General features: G+C 40.1%; 1 protein-coding gene across 1 annotated transcript in view; it reads right to left on the bottom strand.

Moving 5' to 3' along the window:
• LOC115797625 (interferon-induced very large GTPase 1-like) overlaps positions 1 to 21737 on the bottom strand; it is a 54394-nt gene extending 32657 nt beyond the window's left edge. Inside the window, exons 1-10 of the mRNA XM_030754222.1 lie at positions 21717 to 21737; positions 8555 to 8666; positions 8343 to 8423; positions 5570 to 5598; positions 4280 to 4391; positions 4033 to 4148; positions 2651 to 2762; positions 2404 to 2519; positions 665 to 776; positions 453 to 533 (exon numbers count right to left, since the gene is read on the bottom strand). Coding sequence (XP_030610082.1) covers positions 453 to 533; positions 665 to 776; positions 2404 to 2519; positions 2651 to 2762; positions 4033 to 4148; positions 4280 to 4391; positions 5570 to 5598; positions 8343 to 8423; positions 8555 to 8666; positions 21717 to 21737 — 892 coding nt within the window. The remainder of the gene's footprint in view (positions 1 to 452; positions 534 to 664; positions 777 to 2403; positions 2520 to 2650; positions 2763 to 4032; positions 4149 to 4279; positions 4392 to 5569; positions 5599 to 8342; positions 8424 to 8554; positions 8667 to 21716) is intronic.
• Between the last annotated feature and the right edge of the window lie 3765 nt (positions 21738 to 25502).

Here is a 25502-nt window from a genome sequence, read left to right as displayed (position 1 = left end):
GGAATAAAACAGCATAAGAATCACCGAGGGTCAGAGGACAGACAAGCTGACAAAACAGACACAAGACCATAGATACAGAGGGAGACAGGGACAAAAGGAACAAGAATCAAAACACATTGGGGACAAAAACTCAGGAAATATGAAACCAAACACAAAATGCTGGGCAAATGGCCCAGGACATGACAGTACCCCCCCCTTCCCAAAGGCCGGCTCTCGACGGCCAAAACCCAAAACCAGAACAGGGTGGGAAGCGGGGGACCAGGAAGGAGGGCCCAAAACAAAAACAAAAACCAGGCAGGGAGCAACAAAGGCCGGGAACAAAAACCAAAACACAAGGAAGCACTGGGGCAAGACTAGAGCATGAGGGCAAAGAGACAACAATCAACTCAGGAAATATGAAACCAAACACAAACACAAAACGCTGGGCAAATGGCCCAGGACATGACAGTCACCTTCATAAATGGACAGGTCCCTGCTCTGCTCACTGGTCACTTCTTTACTTTCTTCAGTCTGTCCAGCTGAAGAGTCGGAGCCTACAAATATCACACATTTGTTTAAATAGCCAGTGTTTTATCATGTCATACAAAGTCGAGTTTAAGTTATAACCGAAACACTTTTTTGATGGAAAATTTGTCACTGTACAAAGTTTTCATTAAAAAGTTACCCTTCTCATCAGGTACATGTAGTTGCAGAGTTTCAGATTCAGGTTCTCTTTCTCCTGCTGTGCTGTCTTCACTTTTATCTGCTTGAACAGCGTGCTCATTCCCTGATTCACTCTGAGAAAACAAGGAGTTGAAACCACCTTATTTACTGGCTACATCATCTGAGATTCACAATGCTTTGGTAAATACTCGTCCATAACAAAAGGAAGGAAGAAATTAGAGCAGTGTCCAGCACACATGATCAACAGCCCACATGGTGTGTGCACTCACTTAAAAACTACACAAAAAATAGCAAGGGGAAACAAATACGTGTGCTGTGCAAATTGAAGCAGCAGTAACTGTCAACACATTAGAACCAAACACCAGAAAAGGATTTTTGCAAGAGAAAAAATTGAGTTTGCAAGAAAAAAAAATAGATTAACCCATTGAATTTCTATTTTATATATCATGCACATTAATCTCTTTACTCATTTTTCTCTTGCAAAAGAACAAAACTAAATGAAGATAAAGAATTAAGGGAAAAGACGGGAATAGATTTGTATGTGGAAGAAAAGCTTTAAAAACTGTTAAAAAACCACTGATGTTGATGGAAATGGCAGTTTATACTGGTGTACTGTACTAAAAGATGAAGTTATTAGTAGAGATTTATTTTGAAATTTTGACATTACAGCTACCTGATGAAAAAACAGAGTCACTACAGTTAATGACAAAGTCTGGTAATTCAAACAGGTTCTGGATCTATCCATCTATCTATCTATGACTGCAATATACAGCTGTAGTCTGAAATTCACATAGATAGGCATGAATATTGCAGTAAATTAGTGTTTTTAATAATGTTGTTGAACTGCATCCATCTTCAATGACTTTTTAATTAAAACAAGAATCTGGTGCACAAATTTGAATTTATTTTAGATTTTCTCTAAACCACAAATGTCAAACATACATGTATAGACACATTTGTTATTAAAAAAATGATTATCAAATATAGAAACTATAGAAACAATTGAAAATCCCAAATTACCATGGCATTCATGGGAGGGATGAATTTAAATAAATATCTTCCCACAACTGTGTATACAGACAGAAAGAGAGTTTTGCACTAAACATGGTGATGTTTGGTTGTTTTTTTCTTTTCACTGAGTCTGTAAAATGTTCCATTTTGAACATTTCATTCATCAAGGTCTGATGTGCTTTTCTTTTTCTCATTTGGGAGAGTTTTGAGTTGGTGGAATTTGGATTCTTTCTTCTTGATTTCAGAAATTTTGCATGTTGTCTTTTGTTTGACTTTTTAATGGCTTTTTATCTGGATGCCATTTGTCATTTGGAGGATACTGGCTGGTAGGAGTGAAACTGAAGGAGCAGTTTCTTTCATTCTTTCTTTCTTTCTTCTGTTTTTTTTTCATTCTTTCTTTCTTTCTTTCTTTCTTTCTTTCTCTCTTTCTTTCTTTCGTTCGTTTGTTCGTTCGTTCTTTTATGAGCATCTGGAAGTCTCCATAGTGTAGTGGTTAACACATTTGCTGTGCATAAAAGGCACACTGAATGAAAAATCAAACATGTGGCACTGCCTACTGTTGCGAGCCCTAGTGACAAGGGAGCAGACAACAGTAGTGTCATTTTACAACCATTTAAAAAGTATGACTAAGAAAAGAAAGAAATGCATATATTCATTAAAAAGACAAATACAAAAACAGAGATCTGTTGTATAAGAAGAATGCCAAAGATTGAAAGATTTCATCTTTACCTCTGTTTCATCTTCAGTCTTCTCATCTCCTGCAGGGTAATAGCACAACAGGTCTCTGCTCTGCTCACTGGTCACTTCTTTACTTTCTTCAGTCTGTCCAGCTGAAGAGTCGGAGCCTACAAATATCACACATTTGTTTAAATAGCCAGTGTTTTATCATGTCATACAAAGTCGAGTTTAAGTTATAACCGAAACACTTTTTTGATGGAAAATTTGTCACTGTACAAAGTTTTCATTAAAAAGTTACCCTTCTCATCAGGTACATGTAGTTGCAGAGTTTCAGGTTCAGGTTCTCTTTCTCCTGCTGTGCTGTCTTCACTTTTATCTGCTTGAACAGCGTGCTCATTCCCTGATTCACTCTGAGAAAACAAGGAGTTGAAACCACCTTATTTACTGGCTACATCATCTGAGATTCACAATGCTTTGGTAAATACTCGTCCATAACAAAAGGAAGGAAGAAATTAGAGCAGTGTCCAGCACACAAGATCAACAGCCCACATGGTGTGTGTACTCACTTAAAAACTACACAAAAATAGCAAGAGGAAACAAATACATGTGCTGTGCAAACTGAATCAGCAGCAACTGTCAACACATTAGAACTAAACATCCGAAAAGGAACTTTTCTAGTGAAAAAAATTCACTTTGCAAGAAAAAAAACAAGTTAAACCATTGAATTTCACTTTTAAATATCATGTATGATTGTCAATGTAAATTAGAGTTTTTAATGATGTTGTTGAACTGCATCCATCTTCATTGTCTTTTTAATTAAAACAAGAATCTGGTGCAGAAATTTGAATTTATTTTGGATTTTCTCTAATCCACAAATATCAAACGTATACACACATTTGTTATTAATAAAAAGGATTTTCAAATATTATAGAAACTATAGGAATCATTGAAAATCCCAAATTATCATGGAATTCACAAGAGGGATGAATTTAAATAAATATCTTCCTACAACTGTGTATACAGACAGAAAGAGAGTTTTCCACCAAACATGGTGATTTTTGGTTGTTTTTTTCTTTTCACTGAGTCTGTAAAATGTTCCATTTTGAACATTTCATTCATCAAGGTCTGATGTGCATTTTTTTCCCTCATTTGGGAGAGTTTTGAGTTGGTGGAATTTGGATTCTTTCTTCTTGATTTCAGAAATTTTGCATGTTGTCTTTTGTTTGACTTTTTAATGGCTTTTTATCTGGATGCCATTTGTCATTTGGAGGATACTGGCTGGTAGGAGTGAAACTGAAGGAGCAGTTTCTTTCATTCTTTCTTTCTTTCTTCTGTTTTTTTTTCATTCTTTCTTTCTTTCTTTCTTTCTTTCTCTCTTTCTTTCTTTCGTTCGTTTGTTCGTTCGTTCTTTTATGAGCATCTGGAAGTCTCCATAGTGTAGTGGTTAACACATTTGCTGTCCATAAAAGGCACACGGAATGAAAAATCAAACATGTGGCACTGCCTACTGTTGCGAGCCCTAGTGACAAGGGAGCAGACAACAGTAGTGTCATTTTACAACCATTTAAAAAGTATGACTAAGAAAAGATAGAAATGCATATATTCATTAAAAAGACAAATACAAAAACAGAGATCTGTTGTATAAGAAGAATGCCAAAGATTGAAAGATTTCATCTTTACCTCTGTTTCATCTTTAGTCTTCTCATCTCCTGCAGGGTAATAGCACAACAGGTCTCTGCTCTGCTCACTGGTCACTTCTTTACTTTCTTCAGTCTGTCCAGCTGAAGAGTCGGAGCCTACAAATATCACACATTTGTTTAAATAGCCAGTGTTTTATCATGTCATACAAAGTCGAGTTTAAGTTATAACCGAAACACTTTTTTGATGGAAAATTTGTCACTGTACAAAGTTTTCATTAAAAAGTTACCCTTCTCATCAGGTACATGTAGTTGCAGAGTTTCAGGTTCAGGTTCTCTTTCTCCTGCTGTGCTGTCTTCACTTTTATCTGCTTGAACAGCGTGCTCATTCCCTGATTCACTCTGAGAAAACAAGGAGTTGAAACCACCTTATTTACTGGCTACATCATCTGAGATTCACAATGCTTTGGTAAATACTCGTCCATAACAAAAGGAAGGAAGAAATTAGAGCAGTGTCCAGCACACATGATCAACAGCCCACATGGTGTGTGTACTCACTTAAAAACTACACAAAAATAGCAAGAGGAAACAAATACATGTGCTGTGCAAACTGAAGCAGCAGTAACTGTCAACACATTAGAACTAAACATCCGAAAAGGAACTTTTCTAGTGAATAAAATTCACTTTGCAAGAAAAAAAACAAGTTAACCCATTGAATATCACTTTTAAATATCATGTATGATTGTCAATGTAAATTAGAGTTTTTAATGATGTTGTTGAACTGCATCCATCTTCATTGTCTTTTAATTAAAACAAGAATCTGGTGCACAAATTTGAATTTATTTGGGATTTTCTCTAATCCACAAATATCAAACGTATACACACATTTGTTATTAATAAAAAGGATTTTCAAATATTATAGAAACTATAGGAATCATTGAAAATCCCAAATTATCATGGAATTCACAAGAGGGATGAATTTAAATAAATATCTTCCTACAACTGTGTATACAGACAGAAAGAGAGTTTTCCACCAAACATGGTGATGTTTGGTTGTTTTTTCTTTTCACCGAGTCTGTAAAATGTTCCATTTTGAACATTTCATTCATCAAGGTCTGATGTGCATTTTTTTTCCCTCATTTGGGAGAGTTTTGAGTTGGTGGACTTTGGTTTATTTCTTCTTGATTTCAATAATTTTGCATGTTGTTTTTTGTTTGACTTTTTAATGGCTTTTTATCTGGATGCAATTTGTCATTTGGAAGATAGTGGCTGGTATGAGTGAAACTGAAGGAGCAGTTTCTTTCTTTCTTTTATGAGCATCTGGAAGTCTCCATAGTGTAGTGGTTAACACATTTGCTGTGCATAGAGGGCACACGGAATGAAAAATCAAACATGTGGCACTGCCTACTGTTGCGAGCCCTAGTGACAAGGGAGCAGACAACAGTAGTGTCATTTTACAACCATTTAAAAAGTATGACTAAGAAAAGAAAGAAATGCATATATTCATTAAAAAGACAAACACAAAAACAGAGATCTGTTGTATAAGAAGAATGCCAAAGATTGAAAGAATTCATCTTTACCTCTGTTTCATCTTCAGTCTTCTCATCTCCTGCAGGGTAATAGCACAACAAGCAGATTGCTGGATCAGAGTCGAGTTTTACATACAGCTTCATAATTAATTCTATAGATAAAAACGGCATTGAAGCGATTCTGGCAAACCGTCAGGCGACTCAGGAGGGGAAAGCAGTGCTCCACTCCCACGGTTTATAGTGCTGGTGGGGTGCTGCTGACTTCAAGTGAGGCTATAGTCGGACGGTGGAAGGAATACTTCGAGGACCTCCTGAATCCCACTGACACGCCTTCTGTAGTGGAAGCAGAGTCTGGGAACGAGGGAGATGACTTGACCATCACTGGTGGCAGGGCCCCTGGGGTGGACGAGATTTGCCCTGAGTTCCTGAAGGCTCTGGATGTTGTAGGGCTGTCTTGGTTGACACGCCTCTGCAACATCGCGTGGAGATCTGGGGCAGTGCCATTGGATTGGCAGATCAGGGTGGTGGTCCCCATCTTTTAAGAAGGGAGACTGGAGGGTGTGCTCCAAATTTCGGGGGTCACACTCCTCAGCCTCCCCGGTAAGGTCTATGCCAGGGTGCTGGAAAGGAGGGTCCGTCCATTAGTCGAACCTCGGATCCAGGAGGAACAATGCAGTTTTCGTCCTGGTCGCGGAACGGTGGACCAGCTCTTTATCCTCTCAAGGATATTGGAGTGTGCGTGGGAGTTTGCCCAACCAGTCTACATGGGCTTTGTGGACTTGGAGAAGGCATTCGACCGTGTCCCTCGGGGTGTACTTTGGGAGGTCCTGCGGGAGTATGGGGTGTCTGGCCTGTTGTTGCGGGCCATTCAGTCTTTGTACAACCACAGTGAGAGCTTGGTCCGTATAGCCGGTAATAAGTCGGATTCATTTCCTGTGGGTGTTGGACTCTGTCAGGGCTGCCCTTTGTCACCGATTCTGTTCATAATTTTTATGGACAGAATTTGTAGGCGTAGCCAGGTGGCGGAAGGCTTCTTCCTGGGTGGCCTCAGAGTCTCATCTCTGCTTTTTGCGGATGATGCGGTTCTGTTGGCTTCATCAGGGGGTGGCCTCCAGCTCGCAGTGGAACGGTTCACAGAGGAGTGTGAAGCGGCCAGCATGAGAATCAGCACCTCTAAGTCTGAGGCCATGGTCCTCAGCCAGAAAAGGGTGGATTGCCCTCTCCGGCTCAGGAACGAGTTCTTGCCCCAAGTGGAGGAGTTCAACTATCTCGGGGTCTTGTTCACGAGTGATGGAAGAAGGGAGCGGGAGATCGACAGACGGATCGGGGCTGCTTCTGCAGTGATGCGGACGCTGCACCGGTCGGTCGTGGTGAAGAGGGAGCTTAGTGTAAAAGCGAAGCTCTCGATTTACCGGTCGATCTACGTTCCTACCCTCACCTATGGTCACGAGCTTTGGGTAGTGACCGAAAGAATAATATCACGAATACAAGTGGCAGAAATGAGTTTCCTTCGAAGGGTGGCTGGCCTCTCCCTTAGAGATAAGGTGAGGAGTGCGGCCATCCGGGAGGAGCTCAGAGTAGAGCCGCTGCTCCTCCACATCGAAAGGAGCCAGTTGAGGTGGCTCAGGCATCTGATTAGGATGCCTCCTGGCCGCCTCTTGGGTGAGGTGTTCCGGGCATGTCCCACCGGGAGGACGCCCCGTCGTAGACCCAGGACACGCTGGGGAGATTATATCTCTCGGCTGGCCTGGGAACGCCTTGGGGTCCCTCCGGATGAGCTGGAGGAGGTGGCTGGGAGAGGGAAATCTGGGCTTCTTTGCTTAGGCTCCTGCCCAAGCAACCCGGCCACGGATAAGCGAGAGAGAATGGATAGATGGACGGATGGATGGATGGATAAGAGACTGAGATGTTGAACTTGGATTTGTCATTGTGTCACTGTCACGGACAGGCGGAGAAGGGCCAAAAACGCAGGACTCCAGAGGTAGGCACGACGTAAAAGGGTGTTTATTTACGGATGGGGGGGAACAAATACAAAAATCCTTCTGAGGGTAGACACAGGAAACACAGGAACACGCTGGCACAACAACATCAACGACGCGAACAAGAACAAAAGGAAACTGAGGGCTTAAATACACAATGGGTAATCAGGGCAAGAGGAAACAGCAGGGCACAGCAGGTGAGGCAAATGAAACCAATAACACAGGGGAAGCAAAACTAAAAACAAAGCAGAGGGAAAACCAGACTGTCAAAATAAAACAGGAAGTGACTAACCCAGGAACATGCAGACTCAACACGGGGAACTGGCACACAGACTCAGGACAGAGACGCAGACTAGTCACAACACTAGGAATAAAACAGCATAAGAATCACCGAGGGTCAGAGGACAGACAAGCTGACAAAACAGACACAAGACCATAGATACAGAGGGAGACAGGGACAAAGGGAACAAGAATCAAAACACATTGGGGACAAAAACTCAGGAAATATGAAACCAAACACAAAATGCTGGGCAAATGGCCCAGGACATGACAGTACCCCCCCCCCCCCCCCCCCCCCCCCCGCCTCCCCTTCCCAAAGGCCGGCTCTCGACGGCCAAAACCCAAAACCAGAACAGGGTGGGAAGCGGGGGACCAGGAAGGAGGGCCCAAAACAAAAACAAAAACCCGGCAGGGAGCAACAAAGGCCGGGAACAAAAACCAAAACACAAGGAAGCACTGGGGCAAGACTAGAGCATGAGGGCAAAGAGACAACAATCAACTCAGGAAATATGAAACCAAACACAAACACAAAACGCTGGGCAAATGGCCCAGGACATGACAGTCACCTTCATAAATGGACAGGTCCCTGCTCTGCTCACTGGTCACTTCTTTACTTTCTTCAGTCTGTCCAGCTGAAGAGTCGGAGCCTACAAATATCACACATTTGTTTAAATAGCCAGTGTTTTATCATGTCATACAAAGTCGAGTTTAAGTTATAACCGAAACACTTTTTTGATGGAAAATTTGTCACTGTACAAAGTTTTCATTAAAAAGTTACCCTTCTCATCAGGTACATGTAGTTGCAGAGTTTCACATTCAGGTTCTCTTTCTCCTGCTGTGCTGTCTTCACTTTTATCTGCTTGAACAGCGTGCTCATTCCCTGATTCACTCTGAGAAAACAAGGAGTTGAAACCACCTTATTTACTGGCTACATCATCTGAGATTCACAATGCTTTGGTAAATACTCGTCCATAACAAAAGGAAGGAAGAAATTAGAGCAGTGTCCAGCACACATGATCAACAGCTCACATGGTGTGTGCACTCACTTAAAAACTACACAAAAAATAGCAAGGGGAAACAAATACGTGTGCTGTGCAAACTGAAGCAGCAGTAACTGTCAACACATTAGAGCTAAACATCCGAAATGGAACTTTTCTAGTGAAAAAAATTCACTTTGCAAGAAAAAAAACAAGTTAACCCATTGAATTTCACTTTTAAATATCATGTATGATTGTCAATGTAAATTAGAGTTTTTAATGATGTTGTTGAACTGCATCCATCTTCATTGACTTTTTAATTAAAACAAGAATCTGGTGCACAAATTTGAATTTATTTGGGATTTTGTCATGATCCTGGGCCGGTGGCCCAGTGTTTTGTGTTTGGTTATTTCTTGTCATATCTGATTGTTTATTTGTTTTTTCCATGTGCTTCTGTGTTTAGTCTCGGCCCTTCTTGGTTTAGGTTCCCTCTGTGTCAAGTTTGCATACGTATCTTGTTTAGTTGCTTCCTGCTTTATTTTGACGATGTTGTGTCCTTGTGCTTTGTGTTTAGGTTTACTTCCCCTTGTCTCATTAGTATATTTCGTTCACCTGTGTTGTCACATTATTTCCCTTTTACTCCAGCTACAGGTGGTTGTCAGATGGTCACTCATTGGACTCTAGGTGAGTGACTGAGGTCTAAGTTAGTCCAAATAATCTAGTTTCCGTACTAGCACCAAAAAGTCCTCTAACCTGAATGACTGTATAGGTTATTGATTTCAACACTTGATACTACAACTCATTACAAGGATTAGATAATAACTCTTTGATGATTATATTATATTTAAATGACTGATTTGGTATACTGAAAAATTGGGGCTTTGCTGTTAATTGTCATGGTATGCCTGGAACTGGAAACATGAACATTAACAGTAGTTCATTAGTACCTACTGTCCTGTGATTTCTTCTGGAATTCATAGGCAAATACCAGATCAAGTGTTGTTACCAAATAAAGCAGAAAACCAGTATGTCTTTTGCATACCTATATTCCAGTAGTTTTTAGAAAGAACATGCTTTCATGTAATTTAAATAAATTACCTTGACTTCATTTGTATCCTCTTCTACTGCAAGACAACATAGAAAAGAATTATTTTACAAGGAAAGATCCAGGCAGTCATCTCCAAATCATTGTATTTGCACATTTTGTGTTAGAGGGGATGACAGATTTTCTTAGTGGTTGATAATGGAGTAGACATAACAGACAGCTCACCTGCAGGGAAAACTTTACAACTTTACATTATGTATAATAGTTTTACTCTGAAAATGTGACTTTCATTTTTTTCCCTAATTGTGGCGTCAAATGAGACCATAGTTAAAAATTGATCGAAGCACTATGCAAGGATTAAGAATGGCTACAGTGAAATGGGCAAAAGGCAGTCATATATATATATATACAGACAGACAGATACCTTTATTTGTCTGAACCTCTGAGTCTGTTTTTTCTTCATGATGGGATTTGTCCTCCTGGTGTCCTTTCTGTTCTTTTCTTTTGTCAGCACACATCACTCCACTGTGACTTTGTAGATCATTGTCAGAGACCATGTAATCTATTTTTTCCAGCAGATCTACTATCTCTTGTTCATCCATCATACTTCTTGTACAAGTATGATATCTTTTTTCATCAAAGCCAGTACTAGCTTTCAGTTGTTTTAAAGCACTTTGACATTTTTCACCTGATTCATGAGTCACAACTGTGATTAAATTAGAAAGTGCTTCTCTCCCAAAAACTTTTTCTAACCACTGCACTCCTGAACAGTACTGGCTGCTGTGCAGACCATTTGGCAGCAGTAAGAGAAAGGCATGAATTCTCTGATTCAAAGGGATTTTCTGAGTGTCTTGAAGGCCGAGCATGTTAATGACAGAGATGTGTCGACCACACAAATCATACAGTTTTGATGAAAACTGTTCCACATTTGTTTGCTTATCATGGTCAAGTAAAAGGTTTTTTGATCCAACCTCAATGGAGCTTGGGTCCCCAGTTAACACAAGTGTGAGCTGAGGAATCACTAAAAAGAAAAAAAAAAAACCACATTAAGCTACATAATTCAGTGTCTCACAGATCAATTTTTGATTTAATTGAATGGTAAATAAATAAAAGAAGTAATTAAAGTGATTTTAATGTTTACATCTATGGTGTTTAGAAACACTGAGTTGTTACTTTTGTGTCCTTCAATGTTTGACTCTCCTCTGCAGGCTGGTGTGTGTAACAATTCTTTGCTGTGCTTAAATACAAAGTCTAAAATGTTTAATCAGTTCCCCATGTTCATATTACCTGTTTCATTAGTGGTAGATAATGCAGATGTGTTTTTAGACTCTCGCCCTGTGCTTTCGTCTTTCTGCTCTGGGTGTTGAGCATCATCAGGTTTATTCAGTGAATCAGACTGTGAAAACATGTGCTATTAGGAGACATGACACAAATCCAATTCAGTTTAATTCAATGTTATTTATATAGTGCCAAATCACAGCAAACAGTTGCCTCAAGGCACTCTATATTATAAGGTAAATACCCTACAATAATACAGAGAAAACCCCAACAATCAATCCCCTATGAGCAGCACTTGGTGAGAGTGGGAAAAACTCCCTTTTAACAGGAAGAAACCTCCAGCAGAACCAGATTCAGGGGCAGCCATCTGCTGTGACTGTTTGGAGGTGAGGAGTGGGAGCTAGGACAGAAACGTGCTGTAGAAGAGAGCCAGAGATTAATAATACCTAATGATTAAATGCAGAGTGGTGTATAAACACAGAGAATGAAAAGAAATTAGTGAAAAAAAAAAACACTCAGTGCTTAATGGAAACCTCCAGCAGTGTAGGTCAATTGCAGGGATAGTTCAGGGTCACCTGATCCAGCCCTAACTATAAGCTAATCAAATAGGACACTTTTAAGTCTAATCTTAAAACTAGAGAGGGTGTCTGTCTCCCGAATCCAAACTGGAAAACTGAAGACTCTGCCTACTATTCTACTCTTAAGTATCCTAGGAACCGCAAGAAACCCAGTAGTCTAAGAGTGAAGTGTTCTAGCTTCAGCATTTTGGATCAGCAGAAGGCTTTTCAGGGAGCTTTTGGGACAACCTAATAGTAATAATTTAATAATTTAGTCTAGCCTAGAAATAAGAAATGCATGAATTAGCTTTTCAAAATCACTCTAAACAAGATGTTTCTAACTTTAGAAATATTGCACAAATGCAAAAAAGCAGTCCTACATATTTGTTTAATATGTGCATTGAAGGACATATCCTGGTCAAAAATGACTCCAAGATTTCTCAGTGTTACCGGAGGACAACCTAATACCATCCAGAGTATCTAATTATACACCATATTTCTAAGGTTTGTAGGGCCGAGTGCAAGAATTTCAGTTTTATCTGAATTTAGAAGCAGGAAATTAGAGGTCATCCAGGCCTTAACGTCTTTAAGACATTCCTGCAGTTTAACTAATTGGTGTGTGTCATCTGGTTTCATGGATAGATAAAGTTGGGTATCATCTGCATAGCAATAAAAATGCATGTTATGTATTTAAATACTACTGCCGAATGGAAATTTCAGCATCTACGTTAATTTTAAAATTAGTTATGGTTAGTTAATTAGCTGGACTGAAAAATTGCTGCTACTCCTCCTCCACAGCCTGTGCTTTGAGCATTCTGATAGTTAGTGTGACTTGGGGCTGTTGATTCATTTAAAATAACATATTCATCCTGCTGTAACAAAATTTCTGTAAGGCAGAATAAATCAATATATTGATCAATTATTAAATGATTTACTAAAAGGAACTTAGAAAAAAGAGACCTAATTTTACTGTATATAACTGTTTTAACCTTTGGTGCAGTTGAGAATGCAATTTTTTTTTCCTTTGAATTTTTTATGCTTAAATAATTTTTTGGTGATTTTTGGTTTGTTTTTTGGTGGCCTGGGAGCAGCAACATCTATGGGGATGGCAGGAGGAGAGAAGCTGCAGAGAGGCATGTAAGACTGCAACTCTGCTTCCTGGCATTAACCCTGGATAGTCAGTTTTGGGGAGTTTAATATATTTGTCCAGGTTTCTAGCTGCTTTATACAAAGTAGGATGGATGCCATCTCTCCTAACAAACTGGGTTTTCCCCAGAAAATTCCAAAATTATCTATAAAGCTCACATCATTTTCTGGGCACCACTCAAAAAGCCAGCAATTTAAGGATAACATGTGGCTAAACGTGTCCAACTGGAGGTCCATAGAAAACTACAGAGTCCGACATTGTTTTGGTCAAGTTACACACAATTTCAATATTAAGTTTAGTGACCTCTGATTACCACAACCAGGTGACATAATTGCCGCTGTGGATTATTTTACCAAATTTACGTTAAGCAGTTTAAAATTTCCTACTATGTCTCCTGCTTTACCCCCTGGAAGTACAATCAACTATGCTGGTGTCACTAGCTTCAAGTTTCTCAAAACGGAGTTGAGCCTGATTTCCCGACTACCTTGGTCCACACTAGCTACTTTCCCACCGGCGAGGAGCCGGTTGGCGTGCCATGCGCGTGCTGTTCCCAGTGAACCTGCGAAATGCTGAAGAACGGGCCTGCGTTTCCACCGCGTTTCTGTGAACTGCTCCTCTACGTATGAGTGTGGGCGGGTCCTTGTCTGGACAAGGAAACCGAAGCGCACAGACGTGGAAGAACACGCTCCCCTTTGTTGTGCTGCAAAGTTTTGCAAGTTTTACGGTCCAAACCAAACTGCAGTATCGGTGTGCAGCACAGAGGTAAACACAGACATTAGAGCAAGGCGACAAGTACGCACTTTGTGTCCTTTTATCTGTGATATGAACTGATACAAAGCAGCAAGTTCAGCCTTAGAGCCCAACCTAATTCACAGCCGTGAAAATCGCTTCGCTTTTCTCATGTAATACACATGTAATACGGTAGAAAACTTGATGTTGAGACGGCAGAGTCACGCCCTTCTGCCGCTTTCGTCACGCGTTCTTGGTTCGAGACCAGCTAGCTTGCAGGGCCGGAATTGAACCTGTTTTTCGGCAGAGCACCGAGTGCTTCCGCGGTGGAAAACCCGCCAAATGGTTCAAATTAAGGCACCGGCTCCGGAACCCCGTTGGTGGGAAAGAGGCTACTGACTACAGGGGCCTGGCTAACTACAGGATTTTCAGGGTATGAAGCCGGGTCTCAAATACACTAAGCCTGGCCTCCAAAGCTACAAACAGGCTATAATTCATTACAAGTACCAGTACTGCTAAAGGACGTCAAGGAGTAACTAAACAACTGACACAAAGAGCACGAAAGTGCAGGAGGGACAGGAAAACAAACCATGTTGTTAGTGAGTCTGCTAAGAGCTAAGCTAGTAGCTATGCTAAGCTAGCAAATCCCTAAAAACACACTAAGTGAATAATGTGAATGTAAGTGGTTCAGCAGAGAGTGTGGCTGAGGACATGAGGATTACACAATGGAATAAGTCATTATATACATATATAATTAATAAGCTATACAAAAACATAACTGCACTGGAACAGGAAGTGGTACAATAATGTAGCAAGAGCCAGCAGGAAGTGAGAGCACACACAGAGTAGCTACAGCATGTGTTGAGGTTTGTGTTCATGCAGCGTCTAAGATGAGCTAAACAGTGCCTGCTCAGTTCCAGGGGAAAAAAAATGAAGAGTCTAATCTTTCTGTATCGTTTGGACATCTCACAGCTGTACAATAGCTGATTTTACCATGATTGTAGGCTCATTTTGCTCCAACTCATCTAAAAAAAGAAAAACAGATACAAATTTCACAGGATCAGTATACAAACAATATTTGGTTTGTTTACATAACTAAGTAATGAACAGTTCAACTTGAGGCATGCGCTGACATTCGTCATTTTTCACAGATTTTATTTTAGGCTTTCATCGGCCTCTCATCTTTACACCTCTTCTTTGTATCACACATGCATTTATTCTATTGAAGACAAAAAAGAAAACTGATAGCTTTAATTTTGTTTTTACCTGTAGGAAACAGAAAGTGAAATAACCGAATGTCTCCTTGCTTTCATATTGAATTTGACACTCAAGAAAATATATTTATATAATAAAAAAATATATATTTATATTCTTATACTACCTGTATATTTTAGCAAATAACAAAAAGCAACTGCTATGTATATCACAGCCATTCAGCCAGCATTCCCATTCTATCAACACATTCACAGAAAATATAATTACCACAGTTAACATTGGCAGAATTCTTGCAATCAATAACTAATATTACAATAATTACAAGTATCTGAACACACTTTCTTAAGTCAGGAAGAATAAATGGAAAACTCAGTCTATATTGGCACCAGCATCCCCAGACTCGCACTTGGATTGTCTGAATGAGTGAAGCGATCAAGTGTGAAGGCACCGAGAGCACGACCCAGTGATAGCAAATAAGATGTTTACATGCAGTTTTGGGGCTGAACAAATTACACCATGGGCCAAAAATGTGGACCAGGTACATTTATTTAAGATTACGTCTTAAACTTAAACTCTTAAATTTGTTGATCTTTTATTATCTACGTACTTTCGGATAATGCTATAGTTATTTGAGGCCCATTATACTGCAGAGGTCTATTGTACGATTTAAAATGTCCCCGTTGCCCAGTCAGATGTTATGGCATTCTATAAGTAAAGATGGTTCTACTTTCACTGCTCTGAGAGGTTGCAGTAGAAAGTTACTTTTTGAATGTTTAGTCTAACATAAATTTTGTCTTGGTAACCACCTTAGTCAACTTATGTGACGTGGAGGAGTTAAAGTATAATGTGAAGAACCTTTTAATAACTCATTCAGTACATCATCAAATAAAGCCTTCACAGACATAAGATGACAGATATTCAGTGGTGGACAGTAACGAAGTACAAATACTTCGTTACTGTACTTAAGTAGATTTTTCAGGTATCTGTACTTTACTTGAGTATTTATTTTTCTGACAACTTTTTACTTTTACTCACTACATTTTTACACAAGTATCTGTACTTTCTACTTATTACATTTTCAAAACAAGCTCGTTAGTTTAGGTTTAATGCGTCTGAGAAACGTTTGCATTTCCGGTCAGTGTGGGAGCCGGCTTTTGATTGTAAGAGGTTTTTTCTTGGAACTCGCAAGAACAGGTGGGGGGACAGAGGGAGAGGCTCCTGCAACGCTGGCTCGGAGACCGGAAAAAGCTAGAGGAAGTTGCACTTTACTTAGAGGCTGCATGCTGAAACGTGAGGAAAATAAATGACAGAAAACGTAAAGGACAAAAAAAGTGTGTGCAGTTTGTCACACAGTGTGTCTGCTAGCTAAAAGAACAGCTGCTGTATTTTAAGGGAGAGCAAAGAATGAGCGATAACTTCACTCAGATGGAGAAAGATGTAAGAAAGAGGTAGAAACGTCCTTCAAGGAGCTACTTTTACTTTTTTACTTTGAGCAGATTTCAGAGCCTGTACTTTTTTACTTTTACTTGAGTACAGAAGTTGAACCAGTACTTCAACTTTTACCAGAGTAGTTTTTAACACAAGTACTTGTACTTCTACTTAAGTACAGACTGTCAGTACTTTGGCCACCACTGCAGATATTGTACATTGCTAAAAACTGAACACAATCCTTTATTTGTTACCAGAACAGCTTCAATGGAGCTTAATAATTGTCTCTATTCAGTTTTCCAACATCCACTTTCAGAAAAGAAAAGAAAAACAATTGATCTAGGATTTGTTTTAACCTCTGATGGTGAGATGAAAAACAGTCAAGGATTTTTAACCTTCCCAACAGATATATTCAAGTCTCTAACTGTTGTTCAAGGTGAAATAATGTAAGAAAAACAGGAAGTGATATTACTGCTCTGTGAACCACCTCATAACAAACAACCAGATCAGATTTCCTTTCCCAGTGCTCCCTAACCCTCAGTGAAAACAGGCAAAATGAAACCCTAAAATACACCCCCAGAAAATCACATCAGCTTCAAGGCTATTTGAGGTAAATGTCAGTATGATTATTTAGTCATTTGCCATTTTGAGGATGATAGTAGTTTAAAACAGAGTTTAATGTATTCATTCAAAACCTCTAAATGCACTGAAATCTCAGGGCTGCAAAAGAGTCACGTCATGTTCATGATGATAAAACTGTTCTATCTTGAAGTTGATCAGTCAGAAAAACCTTATAATGATCTACACTGATTCTTTTTTACTAAGGGGAGAAGTGGATCCAATTCACACACCAAACAGAAGTGAACAGAAATAAAAATAAACTCACCACTGAGCAGTGTTTTCTTAGCTGTCTGTCTGGTTTGTGTAGCTGTACCTGCCTTCTTTGTATAAATAGAGCTCAGTAATATGTGATTCTAGGTCTGCCCCCCTCAAATGAGTGACATCAGAAAGAAAAGTGAAAGTAAATGCTGCAGCTTGCAATTTCTCAGAAACCATGTGACTTAGAAGAAAGTGGGCTTGCAAAGTGTGAACTGAACAGGTGTAACTTAATCTCACATTGTGAGGAATAAATCTTTCACAAAGAGGTCAGAAATGCTAAACATATGGGTAATGAACATTTTCAGTCAAGCTCATGCTTGTGTGATTTCCTTGAAATGTGATAGAAGAAAAACAAAACCTATTATATGTCAGAGGGCCTGAGATAATTCAACAGAGAATGATCTTATTTTTCTTTTTGGAAAAATGACATTAAATATTTTTTTTTATTTATCCAAGTGAAAAGTCTTACTGAGATTAAAAAAAAAAATATATATATATATATATATATATATTTTTTTTTTTAAGAGAGATCTGGCAAAGAGGAAAACTGAACAACAGCTCACACCCACTGCACAACTTGGAGGTGCTTCAGGAAAGCACTTTCAGTCACAGACTGATACTGTACCACAGTGCAGAACAGAAGGCAGCAAGTCCTTCCTGCCAGCAGCAATCAGTCTCTTTGATGCAAACCACTAACCAGAATACACAGTTGTATATAGTATTTATATTTATGTTGTGTATATAGCTTTTATATTGTGTATATATTATTCTTTGTTAAATAGTATTTATATTGTGTGTGTGTGTGTGTGTGTGTGTGTGTGTGTGTGTGTGTGTGTGTGTGTGTGTGTGTGTGTGTGTGTGTGTGTGTGTGTGTGTGTGTGTAGATATAGATACGCCAGATTACCAGTCCAGCCCTGGTGTTGACTGAGCCAATAGACTGCAATAGGAAGACACCGGAAACGCTTTAATTAAAAAAGTAAAACATTTAATATATTAAAGAATCAGAAAAAAATACACATGCATGTGGGGACTCAGAAGAGACAGGCCTGTGTGTGTGCACTCTCTCTCTCTGAGCCCGTGTTCCTGTCTAACCATAACATCTTAATACAGCTTGTTATCTAAACATAAACAATCTCTGGGCTCTATGAGTTGACCTTCGTCATTCAGTCTTGTTCAAGCTGGTTTTTCATGACCCAGATTCCTCTCAGTCATGAGCATGTCTTTTTCCCAATGTTCTAATTTAATCAGTACAGTGAAATTAATGACAGAACATGGTGACATTGGTGATGTTTTAATTGTACGTTCAGTGGCCGGTCCTCAAGATAAGATGCACTGAAACAGAGAAGTTAGTCTAGACCTTTCTGATCTGTTGCTCTCTGTCTAATGTATTATTTAATTGTTTATTATTTGGTTGATCCACTGTTCATTAATTAATTTACTGGAGTTTACCTTTAAACTATTGTCCTTTATTCATTGAGTAAAAAAAATCCTTAACATTAGTAATGATCCCCGAAAATTCAGCAGGTCAAACTGAACCAGCAGCTGGTCTGGAAACTGTGATGGACGTTTACGAGACCAGAGGTGGGAACTAACAAAGTACAAGTACTTCGTTACTGTACTCGAGTACATTTTCCAGGTATCTGTACTTTACTTGAGTATTTATTTTTCTGACTACTTTTTATACAAGTAAAGTATCTGTACTTTCTACTTCTTAAATTTTCAAAACAGACTCGTTACTTTAGGTTTAACATCTGAGAAAAGTTTGCATTTCCGTCAAACAAACGATCTGAGCCCAAACGGAGGAATAATAACACATAAGAGACAATCGTACTGGCGTATCCTCCATCATCGGGGCTTATCGGGTACAAAGAGATGAAATACACAAACCCATATAAATAATGTCTCATTTATAGCGCTATAATCAGGGGTTACAGCGGGCCGGACCGAGTCCGTAAGTTGTGCTCGCGGGACGTAAACAGCTTAGCTAGCGCTACTGAAGAGGAGTGAGCATAAAGAGACTAACGTGTGACAGGTAAATGCAATGTTTCTAAATGTTGAACAAATATCAGCAAACACACAAAGTGTGTGCAGTTTGTCACACAGTGTGTCTGCTAGCTAAAAGAAGAGCTGCTGTATTTCCAGGGAGAGAAAAGAGAGAGAAGTTCACTCAGAGATGGAGAAAGAGGACAGGAGAGGAAGAAGAGAGGTTAGATTTAAAAGGTAAGGACTGGAAAATAAACTGAAGTATGCTGACTGTGTTATTCAAAGATTGTATGAAAATACTGCAGTTTAGCATGTAATAAACAGGTCAGCTTGTTGTACTGTATTTTCAGTAAAGCTCTGTGTTGGTGCACAGAGGCTGTGTTCATGGTCAGAATTACAGGTTACATCAGTGCAGCAGAGATGAGTTTGAATCAAAGCTGCTGATGCTGAGATTCATTCACTGAATTCAACATTTCTACAGCCTGTATGCTGTCAGTGTAGGGGATGGAGATCAGCTCAGAGAGCTGTGAAATACTGGGTTACATCTTTGTGAGTTCAGTTCATCCACACAGAGCAGTAAACCTCAGAGCAGCAGCAGCAGCAGGTCAGCTGATCACAGCCTGCACACCAACATCATTTACTGCAGCTCACAATAGAAAGTTTTGATTCTTCTCCCCATGCAGAGCCACTACAGCTGATCTTAGGGTTCCTCCACCTTCTGAATCCCACTGTAACCCCTGAGTATCCTCATGTTGGTGTTTAGGTGGAGGCACAGTCACCCTCTACTATGGAGGACACAGAGAACAGAGCTGTGTTTAAATTCCCTTTAACAGTTTGTGTCCTCCATAACAGATTCAAGAAGACTTTATTTGTCATTATATGTAAACATATAATGAAATTTGTGTTCCAGAACATCCATCCAAGAGAAATACAAGCAACAGAAACAAACACGGGGGACAGATGTCTGAGGTCATGCAGCCGTTTTACAGGCACTACCTTTAGCAGGAAAACAGAAAGAGATACATTAGGATAGGTAGGTTCAAAAAAATCATCTCGTACTGTGTTCATTATGAACACCTTACGAGGTTCCAAAAAACACCTCAGCAAAGCAGCAGCACATTTAAAGCCTGGAGAGCACTAGGGTGGGTAGGGGAGGGGCTGCCAGCGGAGACGAGCAGGATACTGTGATGGTCACACAGCTTCCAGACCAGCAGTTCATGATAATGTTCATGATAAGATGGTACAGTCAGCCTTGGATACCAGTTCATACAGGTCACAACACGGGGCGGGGGTGAAGAGCATCTGTTTACAAACATCTCCAGGAGGCGATTTAGATAGACAGCATCCAAGGCCGTCTGGGAGCCAAATTCCAAATACTGCAATTGTTTTGGTTCAGGCCATCATAACTATTTGCTGACAGACCTTACAGTTTTCTGGTTACCTCTCAGAAATCCAATCATCCGAATTTGGTTCTACTCCGCCACACAGAACAGAGACTCCAACACTCCTCCAGATGTAATCCACTTCGATTCAGCTCTACTGAGTCTGATTGAGTTCGTACTGTTTCTGCATCCCTCATAGGCAGCCTTACTAGGGCCCGAACAGCTGCCCGGAAACCAGGTATCCCCAGGTCCAATTCGGGAAAATTCCTGGTATCAATATATATGCCACGTCCACACAGTGCAGCCAGGAACGTTATCTTCCATCCCGACAGGAATCCATAACATAGCCAGCCGGGTGTGTAGTCGGACCAGAGGAAAGGGGGTTCCCCTTCTCCCAATCTCCTCGTGATGAGAATTTGACCATCAATAGTGTTGAGAGACCAGCTGACCAGATCCATAATTTAATTTCCAGTTCATGGACGCTCTAAGCAGCAAAGCAGCAAAAAGCAGGGGTAGATAGGGAAGGCTGGAGAGAAGAGAAAAATGCGTCCGTCTCCACTGAGAGCAGGAAGAAAAAAAAAACAGATTCAAGCTGAGTGCATTCATTGGAATTAATATTTAGATTGGAATAATGTTTCTATTCTCATGTATTATTTTATATTATTACAATAATATATAATGAGGTTCAGTTAGCTTTACAGAAAAATAGCTGGTAGAAACATCCTCCAAAGAACTACTTTTACTTTGAGTAAAATTTGAGTCAAAACCTGTACTTTTTTACTTTTACTTAAGTAATGAAGTTGAACCAGTACTTTGACTTTTACTAAAGTATTTTTTAACACAAGTACTTGTACTTCTACTTGAGTATAGACTGTCAGTACTTTTGCCACCTCTGCAAGAGACTGAAAATAAGAGCCTGGCTGTAACAAAGCAGGAAAAGGTGAGCTTATAGTGCCACCATCTGGACAAACAGGCTCATTTCAGCTGTCTGACTGGTCTAGCAGGAGTTTTAATATTAAAAAGCAGCATTTATGTGAGATTGTTTTAATGTTACTCTCTACATTAGTTGCTCTTTCTCTATAATACATATAAAGGGCTCGACACACGGGGAGCGACGTCGCTCGCTCTCCATTCATTTCCTATGGAGCTTCTGCGATGAGGTGACAATCGCTTGCCCTCCTCCAGCTAAGTGACCGGCGGCATTCGTGTATGTGAAATCCCTCCAGTTTCATAACCAATCACATTTCTTGGAGACGAGTGACGTGAGAGCGCGATTCGCAAAGCTGCTGTCGCTATCAGGTCCCATGTGTTCAGTTTTACCCCAGTGGCGATGCGACCCATTTGTCGCTCCCCGTGTGTTGAGCCCATAACTCAGTATATTGCTGTATAAGGGAGGGATTGTGTTTTTCAGATGTGATCCAGATGCTGCTGTTTGGTTCATGTATATCTTTCCTTCCATAAATCCAACCTGTGAATGTTTGAATGATGGAATCAGTCACTCAGTGAATGTGATCAGTCCACTGGGCAGGGGCGTGGTAGTGGGGGGAAACGTGGACCTGACTACCAAGGGCCCGAGTAGGGAGCAGGGGCCCATGAAAATCCTGATTTTTTTTTTTTTGTGATGTTTTATTTCAAATGAATTGGGCCCTCCAATTAATAATTTATTAATATTTCAAATATATTGATAACATCAACTGAGGGAATGAACTTGAGTCACAGTCCTCTCAACATATTGGACATTCTGGGGGCCCCCTCTCTTGGAGGCGCAAAATGGTTTAGTCCGCCCGACAGCGACCGGCGACAAGTGTAACGTCAGTGAGGCCAGATTGAGTGACCTGGGGGATAGACATCATCCTGCCCAAAAAGCAGAAATCAGGTTATCAAAAGAAGAAAGAAAGGAAGGAAAAAGAAAGAAGGCAGAATGAGGGGAGGCAGCTGTTGAAAGCTTTCTTTCCCAAAGGTGAACCGAGTTTACTTGTTATGCAAAGTCCAATTAAAGTTAACGTAGTCCATGTCAGGCAGCTGCTGCTGATGTTTGTATGCTCACGTGAAGTCGTTAGCTTAGCTAGTTGCCAACCAGGCTGCTTGCGGCTTTAAGTATAAAGACAATTATGAGTCGGCTAACGTTAGTTGTCAACATTAACCAGTTTCAGAAACAAACAGCAGCTGGAGCAGCAGTGGCCAGTCCTGGCAGCTCTTCTGAAGATGAGCCTGAGGTTAGAGATGAGCAAAGACAAGGTGAGATCGTTGTTCAAGTATTCAAGGGCGAGCTCCCCCTTCCTACCCCCCCCTTACGTTGGTATGTTGGCAGCCATTTGGTTCAGTGCGTGTGCTGTAGCCTATTGTCTACTAACACAGCAGAGCTGAAAGTGAAACTCTGTGCTGAGACTGTTCCACCTAGCAATTTTTCTGCTGCATATATCAACATGTAAATAGCCTACCAGTATTACTGTAGGCTCAAGTGCACACTAGTAATATATTAAGCAATAAAGCAATTTATTTTTTTTGTCTGGTAAAAAGCCTTAGTAGTGTAGTGCTGTGCTTAAAAGCTATTGTCAATGCTCAATAAATTCATGGTACCAAAGCCAATGAATAATCATGTTAAATAACTGTGATTACAATATCAATCAAAAATAATTGTGATTATTATTTTTGCCATAGAGAGAGAGAAAGAGAGAGAAAGAGACAAGGAAGGGCCAAGTGAGGGAAATGCAGAGTTGTTGTCAGAGGACACAGGACTGGCCAGACAAGCTAACTGCTCAGCAGAGAGAGACTCTAGTTTGCAGACTGGCTAGTGAAAGTGTAGACCTGACCAAAGTGGCACCCAAAGACAAGGAAGGTAAAGCATTCCCTGACTATCTTCAATATTTTAACTCGGCCAATGGGCGTGAGAAGATTAGGAGGGACTGGTTGATCCACAGTGACAGTGCAAAGGCTCTGTTCTGTATCCCATGCCTTCTGTTCTCACATGAGCTGACAAGGCCATCTAAAAGTGCACTGAACAGCAAGGATGGACTTAAGTTATCAGACATTAAGTGGCAAAAATGTATATAAAGTTCCCAGAACATGAGACACACACTCCCCATAAGCAGTGCTATGTAAAATGTTAAAGCCTTCAGCACTCATTATTGGTAGCCACAGGAGTTGATGGGTACCTTCAAAAACAGTTCCAGACAGAAGCAGAGAAACATACCAAGATCTTAGAGAGGCTTTTGGATGTAACTCTTCATTTGGCTTCAAGAAATCTTGCATTCAGAGGCAAAACCTCAAATTTGGATGATGTCCATAATGGCAATTTTCTTGGAACTCCTGAGTTGTTGGCCCACTATGATCCCTTCTTACACGAGCACTTAGAAAAAGTAAGACAAAAGAAGAAAGGGTCACGTTTAACTCACTACCTAAGTCCACACACGCAGAATGAGTTCATTGTGCTCTGTGGCAAAAGAGTGCTCAACACTATCCTGAAAGAGAAGATGCAATATGCATTGCTCAAAAAAATAAAGGGAACACTCAAATAACACATCCTAGATCTGAATGAATGAAATCTTCTCATTGAATACTTTGTTCTGTACAAAGTTGAATGCGCTGACAACAAAATCACACACAAATCATCAATGGAAATCAAATTTATTAACCAGTGGAGGCCTGGATTTGGAGTCACACACAAAATTAAAGTGGAAAAATACACGACAGGCTGATCCAACTTTGATGTAATGTCCTTAAAACAAGTCAAAATGAGGCTCAGTATTGTGTGTGGCCTCCACGTGCCTGTATGACCTCCCTACAATGCCTGGGAATGCTCCTGATCAGGTGGAGGATGGTCTCCTGAGGGATCTCCTCCCAGACCTGGACCAAAGCATCGGCCAACTCCTGGACAGTCTGTGGTGCAACATGACGTTGGTGGATGGAGCGATGGAGCATTTGCCAGATGTGAATTTGAAAATGAAATGCTGCACTTCCGCACCATATATGATGCTACATTTCCAAAAACTTTGTCCTCATTTGAGCTCCTTAATGCCATCTGGAAGATACAGCTAGAGAGCATTTTTGGAGAACTTTGTATTGCTTTGAGAATTTTCTGCACACTTCCTGTCACAGTTGCAGGGGGTGAACGGGCTTTCAGCAAGTTGAAGCTGGTTAAGAACTACCTGAGATCAACAATGGGCCAGGATAGACTGAACAGCCTCGCCATTCTGTCGACTGAAAGCCAATTAGCCAAACAATTGGACTTTACAGGTCTTATTAGTGACTTTGAAAACAAAAAGACCCGTCAGTGGGCATTTACTGGGATTACAGCTTTACATCTCATGTCAGCAAGGCTTTATTTCATTTTCTGCAAGCTGAAGAACAATTTGACAGTTGACAATTTGTACTATCACAGGCTCTATTGATAAGATGACATAGGACATTGATGTAAAAAGCAGAAACCAGTCAACTTCTTTTTTTCACATTGAAATAATATTTTTTTGTTTATTTCTACTTTACCTTCTCATTACAAAAGTAATGTAGCTTATTTGATTTGATTCTGAGTGTACAGTTGTCTCCTGTTCTATTCAAGAGTAAATGTTTTTAAATCAAAATTTGTGTCATGGATCAAAACATTACTACGCAAACCAGATGTAGCTTAATGTTTTAGGTTTTTGAGCACAAGTAGGTCAAATGCATCAATACAGGTGGTGAATGAAAGAACTACTCATCAATATAATCTGATCTGATTGTATCTTAAAACCTTATTTATGCTTTTTTAATTTTAAATAAATACCCTTTTTTTTTCCTTTTTTTTTTGCTCACGTGCCTCGTGTACTGGCATGGATAGAGGCCCACTGACACTGAGAGTGTACAGGGCCCAGAATTTGCTGCTACGCCCCTGAGTTCCAGCACAGAGTCATTAAAGAGTCCTGCACACAGAGATGAAAAAAACAAAACAAAACATCTGATCCTGATCATGATCCTGATTATTACACTGACTGACCAAAACTATGAACTACAACCAGAAGAAGAACCTGCACTTTGATTTGATCTGAAAATAATTCACATTTTAAATCTTCAGAGCTGCAGAAATGTTTTTCTGCCACAAGGTGGCGCCATGTTTCCACTGATAAAGGA

The sequence above is a fragment of the Archocentrus centrarchus genome, chromosome 18 (genome assembly GCF_007364275.1).
Source record: "Archocentrus centrarchus isolate MPI-CPG fArcCen1 chromosome 18, fArcCen1, whole genome shotgun sequence".
Taxonomy (NCBI): domain Eukaryota; kingdom Metazoa; phylum Chordata; class Actinopteri; order Cichliformes; family Cichlidae; genus Archocentrus; species Archocentrus centrarchus.
The sequence above is the reverse complement of the archived record's forward strand: the minus strand, read 5'-3'. Positions and strand labels throughout refer to the sequence as shown.